Source organism: Limanda limanda, chromosome 7, assembly GCF_963576545.1.
Source record: "Limanda limanda chromosome 7, fLimLim1.1, whole genome shotgun sequence".
NCBI classification, from domain to species: domain Eukaryota; kingdom Metazoa; phylum Chordata; class Actinopteri; order Pleuronectiformes; family Pleuronectidae; genus Limanda; species Limanda limanda.
This window is the reverse complement of record NC_083642.1, coordinates 1,025,951-1,039,480: the sequence shown is the minus strand read 5'-3', so window position 1 is coordinate 1,039,480 and position 13,530 is coordinate 1,025,951. Positions and strand designations below refer to the sequence as shown.

Genomic DNA, 13,530 nt, shown 5'->3' with positions numbered 1-13,530 from the left:
TCATATGACCCCCCCCACCCCACCCCCACCACCATCGTCTCCTCGTGTAGAAGCCCAGAGACATTTAGAGTAGAACCATAGTGAGAACAACCCCCCCCCCTCTGAGCTTCTGGGGCGTCGACCTTTTCTTTCATTGTTCTGTTGTGTGTTTGTCTTCGTCCTGAACGACACGTGAAAACTGTCTGTTCATCTTTAAACGTAATAATCCACAAACCTGTTGCCTTGGAAACGTCTCTGATGCCGACGGTTTCTACGACTGGAAACAAAGATGGCCGACAGGACCCCGCCTCCTCCATGTCAGCAGACGTGACACAGTAACTGTACATGTTAACAGATGGTTTCTGCCGATGCAGATTTATGCTCATGAGACATTATGATTGACAGCCGCCCCCCCCCCAGTGTGATGTCACCGCTGCACGCCGGCAGGAAGTGGAGCTGTCGGCCATCTTTGTTCCCGGCGCTGTTCGACCCTGTGCGTCTGCCTGTCTCTGTTGCAGCCGTCTTTTATACATATAAACACGTTGGGAAAGAAAACACGACATAAAAACTTGTAAAAAATTATAAAGACAAAAAAATTGAGATATAAATAATAACAATCCTGCTCATGATAACAACAGCTGTGCTATTATCAGTCGTCACATGAAATCAGTTTCACAGGATTCAGCAGGGAGATCACAGAGGTGGGGGGGGGGGCTGCTGTGATGTATGTGAGTGTGTGTCTGTGTGTGTGTGTGTAGGAGAGGTGGAGTTCAACACCACACACTCACACTCACACATTAGGGGGGTTGATGGGGAGGGGTGTACTGCAATATTGAGCTGTGTTGTACCTGCTTGTTGCATCATCGTCGTGTTGTGTAACCGACTCACTAACCCAGACTAATAAACATGGACTACGCTAACACACCCGGCTGCGGCTGCTTCCTGTGTCTGTTCTTCTATACTTGTGAGGACCGTTTTGATTAAAGTCCCGACGGAGACTAGCCTGACGTTGTCATACTCATAATTCATACTCATAACTCCAGTCAGATTATGAGTCTGATCCATTGGGCTGTGATTATGTGTTTCAACCGAACCAGGGAATAAAAAGCCTCTTCACTCCATTGGATAGACCTTCAACCAATCAAAGCAGAGCAGTGTGTGACGTATGTTAAGCGACGCATTGTCGTTGTCAACAGAACTCACTGCACGCACGCTGGAAGAAGTAGAAGAAGAAGATGAGTCAAAATGATTTTTGCCGGTGTTGTAAAAAGAATTTAAGGATAAACGGAGAACTTACCAATACGATCAGCCTTTTGGATAAGAACAGTAAAGGTGGATGCACGTACGAACAAGTTCTCCGTTTAGGATTACACCTAGGGATGGGCATAATTAATCGACGATCGATTAATTGATCATTAAGAATTTCGTGAGGAGTCCACTGCTCTTCTTCAAGTAGGAGGTCGGGATATCCGAGTTGCCTGAATGCAGCACATGACGATGTTAGCAGCTGTAGGAAGCAACCCGGAGTTATACTCTACAAACCCCGCTGAAAGACCCGCAGCTAGCCGCTGAGAGCTAGATGGATCTGATGGTTCTCGACCTCTCAGTCCGGCTGTTGTCACGTCCTCAATCCCGGAACCCCTCACCCAGACCCGGGTCTGTACGGACATGAAGCCGAGCTCCACAGCTAGTCTCCGGAGCTAGCGGAGGCTAGCTCCAAAGCTAGCTCCTTCGGACCTGGACAAAGCCGGGTCTGGTGGAGGGGTTCAGGGAGTTAGAACGTGACAACGACCGGAGTAAGAGGTCGAGAACCGTCAGATCGAGCTAGCTCTCAGCGGCTAGCTGATCTCTCAGCGGGGCTGAAGTGTACAGCAACGCTTATTTTCAAGTGTAACATTGAACGGATCCTGTTTAACTGCCACAAGAGTTGTTCATCTTGTAATAAAGATCTCAATGAGGAAACACGCTGTGTTTTTTCTATTTTCACTGCATTTTAACAGTCTATAAATAGTGAATTTTAATATAAAAATATTGTTGGGGAAGGCCCAGTGATCTGACTTATAACAAAGAGTCGTAAAACTTGGGACCAACTTCAGGAGACCCCTTACATTTAAAAACCCAGCATGGGGCCCTTATCTCCATGTGGCAGCAGGTCACTTCCTGGGTCCCCCACTGTAAGCCCGCCCCTGGGGGCCAAATCCTGACAACTCAATTGGCTGGAGGGCCACACTGACCCCTGACCCCTCCTCCCAGGGGGGAGTCACCTGGAACATGACTTAAAAGGCTGAGCTCCCAGAAACCTCTCTCTCTTTCCTCCGATGCTGACGTTCCCACCAGGCCTTCTCGGGTCTGCCCAGAGGTTCCAGCAAACTTAAGGAGGGAACTACTTTTCTCTTAACTGCTCTTTTTCACTCCAGCACTGACGTTCCAGTTAGGCCTCCTCAGGTCTGACCAGAGGTTCCCGTTGCTTAAGGAGGCAATAAGATGTTTGTTTCAATTAATTACATTCATTTATTCTTTTATCTTAGTCGACGTTTTTATTTTGAAAAGGACTTTTCCTGTTTTAACTTTGAAAGACCAAACAGGAAATTGCTCGCTGGACGATCTCAGACCGAACTCATTTTTCCCCACGGACTTTACTTTTATGCTTTCTCCACACGATCTACAACGGCTACAAGCAGCCGCACGTTCCTGTGAGGAGCACGAGCTCCACATCCCTGAAGAAGAAGGACGACGTTCATCCCGTCACGGAGCACGAGAAAATCCGCTCCTTGTCCGGTCCAGCGGCCGAGCCCGGAGCTCCGCTCGTGAGAGAGACCACGTGATTCACTGGCCCCCGACACATTCGCGCATTCGCGCAGGCACATCGCGAGGGTTGTACAGTAAGAGACTTGATTATCTGGGCAGATACGTAGCATATTGTTTAATATTTGATTGTATCTGTTGCAAGACCGCTGAGTCTCATTGTTTAACCGGCTACTACGAGCCGCTACTTCCGGTTCATTTCCGGGTTTTGTGTTAGTGGTTGAGCGCCGCGAGGAAAGCCTCCGCCCGCACTGTTAACGTTTGTGTGAGTCTGCAGTGATTTCACCGATCAGAACCTCGGCCCACAACGTTCGCTTGAGGCTGAGGGGTGAATCACTGTTAATCTATCTCTGGCGTGTTTTTAAGAGCTTCTTTGAACTCTCCTTAAATGTTTCTCTCTCTCTCTCTCTCTCTCTCTCTCTCTCTCTCTCTCTCTCTCTCTCTCTCTCTCTCCTTCTAAACCGACCTATACACACTTCCGATCTGTATTTATAATACAGTTCATGTCACATAGTTAAATCTATGCTTAGAGAGGCTGAACACATCTGGAAACCATTCGGCCCCCAAAGCCAAGCAGAGATAAGAATTCTCTTTGTCTAAAATTTCCTTTGTGTAATTCATGTGACGACCACCAGTGTGCGCTCCGGCCACATGGTGTCATTAACATAGACTCCATCTTGAATAACGCAAGTTAACCCACCATTTTGAGTCTATTATTGCCACGCCTCCTCTCTCTCTCTCCTCCCATCCTGGCTCTAAATTCATAACAGCTCCGCCATCTTGTTTTGTAGTCAATCCGCCATTTTGAGAGTTTTTAGGCCTTGATTCCACGAATCATGATCGGCCGCCATCTTAGATGTGACTGCGTCATCGCCACGCCCCCTTCCTTTTCTCTCTCTCTCTCTCGCTCTCTCACACACACACACCCACACACCCACACACACACACACACACACACACACAGACACTTTGATAGACACAGACAGATACACACACACAGAGACACATAGATGGATCAGAGGTTACATGCGTGTTATAAATTGTGATAAGCTGCTGTTGTTATCTTTGAAATATGGGAGTTTGTTAAAATGATGAATCATTAAATAACACTAACTTTATTTCACACACACACACACAGACACACACACACAGAGAGACACTTTGACACAGACACACACACACACAGACAGACATACATAGGTAGACGCAGGTTTTACATGTATTTTCTGAATTGTGATAAGTGCTGCTGCTGTGTTTATCTTTGAAATATTGGAGCTTGTTAAAATGATAAATCATTGAATAACATTATAACTTTATTTCCCCTTTTTAATAAATACTTTTGTAATTAAAGTATCTGTAGTCTGTGATTATTTGTGCATATGTATGTGATTGCAGCTGGATTATGATCGCCTGTGCTCGAACTTAGAAGCCTTCACTGTTAATTAAGTAATCGTTAATATTAAAATATTGACATTATTAATTTGACATTTATCATTATGAGACTGATAATTATAGCTTGATATGTTGGTCCCTGGAAACCAGGGTGGTGCCCCCCTTTCTCAATTATTAATATAGATAGTATTATTCTTAAATTGATAATTTTATTGTTTTTGACTAATTATTTTCATTATTCTTGGTTGATAACCTTATCATTGTTAATTGATAGTTTGTACTTTCTAATTGATAATTCCTATTTTCTCATTAGTGGTTTTATTGTTATTTGATTACTGATCATCTTCAATTAATAATTTAATTATTTTTGATAGATAATTTTTATTATTTTAATAATCATATTTCATGATTATTAATAATTAGCCAACGTCAAGTCTACTCCTATTGTACAACAATATTAACGATTAATCGAAAATTCGTCATTAACTCTCCGACAATCGATTAAGACAATTTAATCGAATGCCCATCGCTAATTACAACTCCACAACACATCAAACAAATCCTTTCGCATCTGTCGGTCCTGAAAGAATTTAATAACACGGTTGGAACGAGACATTCTCGTGTTTAAACAATAGACGACAGGGGAGGAGACCAGGCTGAAGAAGTGTGTTCACCTGAGGCACCAGAGAAAAGAGAGGGGGGGGGGGGCGACTCCCTCCGAGACCCCCGGGGCTCTGATGGAGGTCTGCCCGGATCCGTCAACTCCCACAGGAAACAGGTGAAGAAGCATCACAGAGGTCAGAGGTCAGCTGGTCGTTGGAAACTAACTCAACCCGAGCGCTGTTTGGTGACGTGGTCGATCATCTGTCCATCAGCGTATAAAGCCCGCCCCCTGATGATTTGATTGGTCCGAACAGCTTCTGTTCGCTCATAGTCCCCCCCCCCCCAACAGAGCGACGCCAGACCCAACTTCCCGACCTCAAATGTTGTGGGCGGGGCTAAGTTCGTCTGGCGTCCAGGCTACACGGAGACACAACCGTCTGTCCTCACTGAATAAAGACTTGGGTTAGGGTCAGGCCTTTAGCTGTGGGGTCAAAGGTCAGCTGGAGGAGGGATTCCTTCAATGAGCATCCTCAAAAGTACTGTGTGTGTGTGTGTGTGTGTGTGTGTGAGTGTGTGTGTTTGTCTGTGTGTGTGTGTGTGTGTGTCTGTGTGTGTGTGTGTGTGAGTGTGTGTGTGTGTGAGTGTGTGTGTTTGTCTGTGTGTGTGTGTGAGTGTGTGTGTTTGTCTGTGTGTGTGAGTGTGTGTGTTTGTCTGTGTGTGTCTGTGTGTGTGTGTGTGTGTGCGTGTGTGTGTGTGTGTGTGTGCGTGTGTGTGTCTGTGTGTGTGTGTCACTATACCCTGGACAGAATCCTGTATTTTGTGTGAACTATCTCTTTAAAGTGTTGTTGTGACGTGAACGCGCACTGAGCATCAGTGATGCTGCTCCAGAGGAGGAGGAGGAGGAGTGGGGGGGGCGGACACACACACACACACACACAGACTGGCTGCTAATGGAACCTGAAGAACTGGCTCCACAGTGTGTGTGTGTCAGTGTGTGTGTGTGTCAGTGTGAAACGAGGCGTCGGACTGAACATTCAGGACAGTGTGTTGCTGCGGAGCGAACATCACGAGAGGCGCGGACACACAACCGGAACATACATGACACACACACGCACACACACACACACAGGGACACACACCAGGATGAACGGACCGGCGGTTACGCAAGACGGCGCCGAGCAGAGGGGGGGCGCGGGGGGGGGGCTCCGGTTCCAGCGGCCACACGGTGAGTGACAGCGACACACGGACACACACACACACACACACACACACACACACACACACAGTTCCTCATTTTCTGTCATCTGAGGGAGAGGCTGTGTGCGCGTGCGTGTACCCGTGACGCAACAGCTGATCGTTGTCAATGATGAATGAGCACCCCCCACTTCACACGCACACACCCCTCGCACACACACACACACAGACACACACACTGTTATGTAAGCCCTGTGTGTGTGTGGTGGGGGATCCTGGTGGTCCAGAGAAGCTGGTGTGTGTGAGTGTGTGTGCGTGTGTGTGCGTGTGTGTGTGTGTGTTGGGGGGGGGTGTGGGGGGGGGGTGTGACGAGCAGCGACCCACGTGGTCTGTGAGTGTGAGAAACTAATGGAGTCCAAGAGGAACGTGCGCACGGTGCGGAGGCTGCGGTGTGACAGCACAGGTGAGCTCACACACACAGACACACACACACACACACACACACACGCACACACACACACACGTTGCATAAAGCCAGGTCTGATTGTGTGAGTGTGTGTGTGTGTCTGGGTGTGTGTTGGGGGGGCGGTGTCACGGTCACAAGTCAAATTGCGCAGAGAGTAACTGAGTACATTTCCTCGAGTACACACACACACATGAATCAGGTCTGACTTGTTGTGCAGCAGACACGCAACTTCCTCTGTGTGTACTTTGTAACTGGGAGACACACGTGTGATGTTCTGCATAACAAATATTTAAATTTCATTTAAACGTTCGATATTAAAGACGTTCAACACGACATGAGCTGCACAACACAGACACACACACGTGTGGTTGGGTCGATTAGTGAGAGATGACAAACGATTACACAAAACGACACTGGAAGACAGAAGATGATAAAACAGAAACTGTAACACAACCAGTGTTGAGTAACAAGTTTCCACCAGACGGGTCCTTACATCACCGTTAAAGGTCCAGTGTGTAGAATGTAGTGACACCTAGTGGTGAAGTGTCATGTTGCAGCTGAACACCCCTTAATTATAAAGTATTTTAATATAAAGTATTTAAATATAAAGGGTCCATTCTAGTGTAAAGAAAACAACAATTTGTACAATTTAGATCCAACACACTTACACACTGAACCTTTAAAATGGTAAACAATGAGAACATTAATGTTTGTGTTAGTATTAACTTCCTCTTCTTGAACGTATTCTCTTAAAATCCATTCTTTAATAATTTAATTGAATAATGGTTAGTCCCTAATTAAAAATAACACACACACACACACACACACCCACACACACACACACACACACACACACGTCATCCTCTCAGATTCCCTCTTGTCATGCTACACCACTTCCTGTGTGACCGGGCTGGTTTACAGTTGCACGTGGTGATTGGTGGATGACGTCATTCTGGGAACGTGACTGACAGGCGGCTCGGCCAATCAGATCGCTCCGTCCTCTGCAACAAGCCCAACAGGTGTGAGGACTGGCCGACCAGTTAGGCTCCTCCCCCACAGGACGTGGTGCGAGGATGTTCAAAATCTGTACGGACATCTTCCTTCCATCTGTCCAGCACACACACAGACACACACAGACACACACAGACACACACAGACACACACAGGCAGCACAGAGGTCAACACACACACAGACACACACCTGGCGTCTGAAGTCATGTCAGGAACACAGAGAACACTCACTCAAAATCCTCTGGAGAAAATCTGGGTTCCATCATTGAAAAGCAGACTGAGTCAACGCAGGGGCTGTGAGTACACACACACACAGACACACATGCAGACACACACACTGACACACACACACGCACACACACATGGATACTGCAATGTTTGCCGTCACCTCAGTGTAACAAGTTGATACCTGCACAATACAGCAGGTAAAACCGTTTTTTGTTGTGTGCAGATGACTGACTGTGTGTGTGTGTGTGTGTGTGTGTGTGTGTGTATCTGTGTGTATCTGTGTGTGTGTGTGTGTGTCTGTGTGTGTGAGACCTGAGGGTTATTCACCCCAAAGCTCCTCTGTTACTCCACGTGTCTCTCTCCTGACAGAATAGACTCTCATTCAGGTTTAATGATTAAAAACAACAGTACAAACTAAGTGTGAAGGTTCTGACTTGTTGAAGATTAATACAATTAAATTACAATTTAAATTTGTAAAAAATTTCTGGCTGAATATTGTTGATAAACGCAGGTTTTTAACTGATCTACAGTAATAATCGTATTGTCTCAAACAGAACGTTTCCATGTGTTTTATTATTCTGTTCTTTTCAGTAGAAGAGGATTTGTTTCTCATTGAGAAGCTTCAGGAACAAGAAGAATCTCCTCAGAGCTGCTGAATGATCCCAAAGCTTCTGAGAGCAAGTCATAAGCCCCGCCCTCTCCATGTTAGCAGATGGAACATGGACCAAACCATAACAATCAGTTATTTATATTAATGTCAGATGTGTGTAGAGGCTGCTCACATCACGACTTCCCTCAGAACTTCACACATTCAGGAAAGTGACTCCTCCCTCCAAGATGGCAGCACCGTGTTTGGCTTCAGTTTTCAGCTACTTTCATAACCTCCGTAAAATATCCCAGGTCAAAGTTCACCTAAGTTAAACTCTTTGTGAAGACACGCCATGGACTTGCTGCTCCACAGGAAGTGAATGTTTAATTCTCACGTGTGACTGAGCCCTCGTCCGGTGGGAGGAGCTTCGTCCATCTTTGTTTGTCAGGAATTCACGTCTGCTGGCGTCTTCGTATTCACTTTGTATTTAACGTTGCTGCTGAAGAAAAGTCGCACCACGAGACTTCTAGTTAACGTGATTGGTAGAATCGGTTCCTCGTCCTTCTGGTGGTTTTCAAACCGGTTTTCTCTTCGTCTGCATCACGCTGGAAACCAGCAGAAGGAATTGAACATTGTGTGTCTGTGTGTCTCAGCGTCGGTGCCCCAGTTCACCAACTCTCCAACCATGATCGTGATGGTGGGACTCCCGGCTCGAGGGAAGACCTACATCTCCAAGAAGCTCACCAGATACCTGAACTGGATCGGAGTCACCACCAAAGGTATCACCTGACCTGGTCCCCAGATCGGACCGGGACACGTGGTCTCAGATTCTGGACTCAGTCACAGCTCAGTGATATTCAGACTCTGATCAGATCCACTGTCCTTCAAGAACAATGTTAGAGAATTTAAATGTCTAATAACTTTCCTATAACTTATCCGGATGTGGCTTTACATTAAGTTGAAGTTGTTCCCGTCATTGATCCTATTAAATATCATAATACATTCTTCTGGAAATATTTAATTTGATAATTTAACTAAAAAAGGGTGAAATGTCATAAACAGTTGAGACTGACTCATGGTTTGTAGAGTGAGTTTATCGTCGGTCCAGAACAAATTATGTAATTGAAGATCTTTTATCACATTTGAGCTTAATGTGGAGATGCATCGTCCACCTGTATTGATACATCTGAAGAATTGTAAATATGTATAATTGCATTGCTATGTTAGCTGTTACTTGATGTTTTTAATAAGATCGAAGCTTCACAGGGTCGTTACCTCTAAGTCTAACTGCAGAGTCCGGTGGTTTTACTCGTCCTCATTTCTCTGTCCCAGTGTTCAACGTGGGCCAGTATCGTAGAGATGCTACTCGCTCCTACAACAGCTTCGAGTTCTTCAGACCAGACAACGCTGAGGCCATGAAGATACGCAAGTAGGAACCTTCAGCTTCACACAGCTTCACCAACCCTCGGGTTTCCAGTTCATTCACATGAAACACGTCACACATCCGGTTACAGGACTGAAGTTGATTGTGTTTGTTTGATTCACGTGTTTAACTCCATTGTGTGTCTGTTCACAGAGCCTGTGCCGTCGCTGCCCTGAAGGATGTGTGTGATTATTTCACCAGGGGTCAGGGGCAGGTCGTGGTGAGTGTCCAGCAACGTTAAAGCTTTAAACCTTTAAAGAAGCTGTTAAATATTAATTTTGATGATGTTTCAAATGACAATGATATGAACAGGTTTCATCTTTAGTTTTATTTGTGAGTCGGTTTCTAACCCTGAGTTTTCTCTGGGAGGTTTTCGATGCCACCAACACGACCCAGGAGCGGAGAGAGGTCATCCTCAGCTTCGCCAAAGAAAACGGTTACAAGGTTTGTTCCGTCGCTGATGATGACAAGTGAAAAACCTTGAGTTAAAGTCTCCATTACACTGTTTTCTAAATCTTTCACACATATTCTATACATATTTTCATTGCATATTGCTATTTTTTATATATTTCCTTAGGTGTATACCTGTAACACAACACATGTCCCAGTAGGATTATGATCTGAATGCATCCAATTCTCTCTTTTCCCTCCTGGTCAGGTTTTCTTTGTAGAGTCGATATGTGACGATCTAGACATCATTGCTGCGAATATTAAAGTAAGTTTGTGTGTGTGTGTCTGTGTGTGTCTGTGTGTGTCTCTTTGCATAAGAGCAGGAAGTTGTTACAAGATCACTGAGAACTGATTTCCGAGCCTTGTGGGTTTGTTCCAGATCAAGTGTTTGTTTGTTCTCATCTTCATCTTCTGCACGAGAACAAAATCCTCCTGCTAGTTTCAATTTCTCCTTCTCCTTCCTCTTCCTCTTCTCTTCTTTCTCTTTTCAGTTCCTTTCATCTCATATTTAGCTTCTCCCTAAAGTGTGACGTATAAATACAGGTTATGATGACAAATGTCTGTTTGGTTGTTTTAACATTTAAGATTCTTAACTTTAGTTTCTCTGTTCTTCTGGGTGAGAATATAAGCTGCTGGTCTGGATTAAGAGACATTTAGTGATTTACACACGTTAGTGAGAACGTTCTGTTGAAGTTTGACGTTCTGTCTCTTTCGAAACAGCAAGTGAAGCTGAGCAGTCCGGACTACGTAGACTGTGACAAAGAAGAAGCCGTGGCCGACTTCCTGAAGAGGATCGAATGTTACAAGTTGACGTATCTGCCTCTGGACGACGACAGGGACAGGTCCGGGCTCCGTCTTTACCTTTACCTTCCACCTGGTGGAGTCATGAGTCACTGAGCTTCATTGTCCCAAAACTGTTGTAATGACATAAGTGAGCTCACAGTCCTGCTGCTCAGATACTCATCCGCTGGAGAAAATAGAGCCGACATAATGTTTTATACGTTTCCTCCATAGAAACTAAAAGCCACTGAGCCACTTTTAGGTGAAACCATATATTGATTTTGGTTTTGTGAAGGTTTGTTTCAGTAGAACTCGGTGAAGTCAGAGGTTTGAGAAACAGATCGACCTCATGGGAGTTGAACAGAGAATCTGCAGCTTCGTCCTTCAGTGTTTTCTCTTCACGCAGGAATCTGTCGTACATTAAGATCTTCAACGTGGGCAGCAGGTACCTGGTGAACCGGGTCCAGGACCACATTCAGAGCCGGATCGTCTACTACCTCATGAACATCCACGTCACCCCGAGATCCATCTACCTGTGTCGCCACGGCGAGAGCGAGCTGAACCTCGTGGGTCGGATCGGGGGGGACTCCGGGCTGTCCCCCCGGGGGGCAAAGGTTGGGAGCCGATGGTTTGTGTGTGTGTTCGGTGCAGGAGAGCGTTTGTGTACTCATGTCTCCGGTGTGGTCCCGTCAGTTTGCCAGTGCTCTGGGTGCATACTTGCAAGGCCAGTGCATCAGTGACCTGAAGGTGTGGACCAGTCACATGAAGAGGACCATCCAGACGGCCGAGGCGCTGGGAGTCCAGTACGAGCAGTGGAAGGCCCTGAACGAGATCGATGCTGTGAGTGAGCCCAACGAACCCCAACCCAACTAACCCTAACCCAACTAACCGATAACCCAACTAACCCCAACCCAACTAACCCCAACCCAACTAACCCTAACCCAACTAACCGATAACCCAACTAACCCTAACCCAACTAACCCTAACCCAACTAACCCTAACCCAACTAACCCTAACCCAACTAACCCCAACCCAACTAACCCCAACCCAACTAACCCTAACCCAACTAACCCTAACCCAACTAACCCTAACCCTAACCCTGACTCACAAGAAACCTGTGTTGACAACATGTTTCACACAAACACGTGCAGAGCTCATCCTAAACTCCCAGGCTCAGCTTTAAAGGGGACCCCAAGGATATGGTTCCTTGGGGTCTTAATGAAATGTCTGTAACATAATTTGGTCAAAATACCACAAGGATCATTTAAACAGCTCTCCTCAGATTGACCTGTTTTCAGTGCCTGTTCCTTTAAAAGCTAATGAGCCAGTTTTTGGGTCGGTAGACTTGCCAGATACTCAAATTAACGTGTAGAAGCTCTACAAAAGTGGAATATTCATAATATGTCCCCTTTCTGTTCTGAATTATGACTCAGATGAAGACATTTTATTTACAGGTCGTCCGTCCCACTCGATTTCTCAGGAACACACTGTGAGGGAATCAAAGATTATCGTGACCTCTAAACACATATTACCCAACAATTCATACGTTTATTATTACAAAATACACCTAGTTTTTATTGAATTCCTTAAACATCTTGTATTGTGAGTCTGGACAAATATAGAAGTAAACAGCAGCTTGACAGGTGGGTGGAGCCAAACAAGCAGGAGGCGGGGTTTCCTGTGTGTTGAGTGAGTGAGTGAGGCCTCAGGTGGAAGCAGCGGTTTGACTTCAGATTGTGTTTGTGTGTGTGTGTGTGTGTGTGTGTGTCCTCAGGGTGTGTGTGAGGAGATGACCTATGAGGCCATTCAGGAGAATTACCCAGAGGAGTTTGCACTGAGGGACCAAGACAAGTATCGCTACCGCTACCCGAAGGGAGAGGTGAGGGTCGGCCAATAGGAGGACGGAGATGCTGTCACATTGAGATCTTATTTTATTTAATTCATCAAATTATATTTTAGTCTGAGTTGTCTTCTTCAAATCGATTGTTTTAAAGTCCAGTATCCAAGTGTTCTTTAATGTTCCGTGTGGATCTCTGTGCCTCAGTCGTACGAGGACCTGGTCCAGCGCCTGGAGCCGGTCATCATGGAGCTGGAGAGGCAGGAGAACGTCCTGGTCATCTGTCACCAGGCGGTTATGAGATGTCTGCTCGCCTACTTCCTGGACAAGAGCGCCAGTGAGAGGAAACCTGTTCCCTTGATATTGTGCAGAAGCTAATCGCCTGCAGCAGATTTGTATTGACGGAGGTTTCTGTGTTTGTCTCAGGTGAGCTTCCGTACCTGAAGTGTCCTCTGCACACGGTTCTGAAACTCACGCCCGTCGCCTACGGTCAGTTTCTGCTCTGCATCACCAGAGCTTCTCTTAGTCCTGATCCTGGACCAGCACCTCGGTCCAGGCTGAGATATCTCAACTGCTGTTACGTGTTAGAATTAAACCTTCTCATTTATCCTGGGGATGAATTTTATGATCCTATCTTTTTTCATCTGGTGCCATCGTCTGTGTTTGTCTCTCAGGTTGTAAAGTGGAATCCGTCTTCCTCCACATTGAAGCTGTCAACACACACAGAGACAAGCCCGAGGTGAAAGATTCTCTCTGGTACACGGGCTGTGGAC

At 45.9% G+C, this 13,530-nt stretch overlaps 1 protein-coding gene across 2 annotated transcripts in view; it reads left to right on the top strand.

The window, feature by feature from the left end:
- The window catches only part of si:dkey-96f10.1 (6-phosphofructo-2-kinase/fructose-2,6-bisphosphatase), a 186,902-nt gene that overhangs the window by 171,497 nt on the left and 1,875 nt on the right, over window positions 1-13,530 (top strand). The window contains exons 2-14 of one of the 2 annotated variants that reach the window (XM_061075174.1): window positions 7,641-7,746; window positions 8,921-9,046; window positions 9,600-9,696; window positions 9,844-9,910; window positions 10,060-10,134; window positions 10,349-10,405; window positions 10,861-10,982; window positions 11,327-11,534; window positions 11,614-11,760; window positions 12,695-12,799; window positions 12,965-13,094; window positions 13,184-13,246; window positions 13,432-13,496. In XM_061075174.1, the coding sequence (XP_060931157.1) occupies window positions 7,656-7,746; window positions 8,921-9,046; window positions 9,600-9,696; window positions 9,844-9,910; window positions 10,060-10,134; window positions 10,349-10,405; window positions 10,861-10,982; window positions 11,327-11,534; window positions 11,614-11,760; window positions 12,695-12,799; window positions 12,965-13,094; window positions 13,184-13,246; window positions 13,432-13,496 (1,353 nt within the window). In that variant the 5' untranslated portion in view covers window positions 7,641-7,655. Of the gene's footprint in view, window positions 1-7,522; window positions 7,747-8,920; window positions 9,047-9,599; window positions 9,697-9,843; window positions 9,911-10,059; window positions 10,135-10,348; window positions 10,406-10,860; window positions 10,983-11,326; window positions 11,535-11,613; window positions 11,761-12,694; window positions 12,800-12,964; window positions 13,095-13,183; window positions 13,247-13,431; window positions 13,497-13,530 lie in introns of those variants that run through there. The other variant, XM_061075172.1, reaches the window with a different exon arrangement.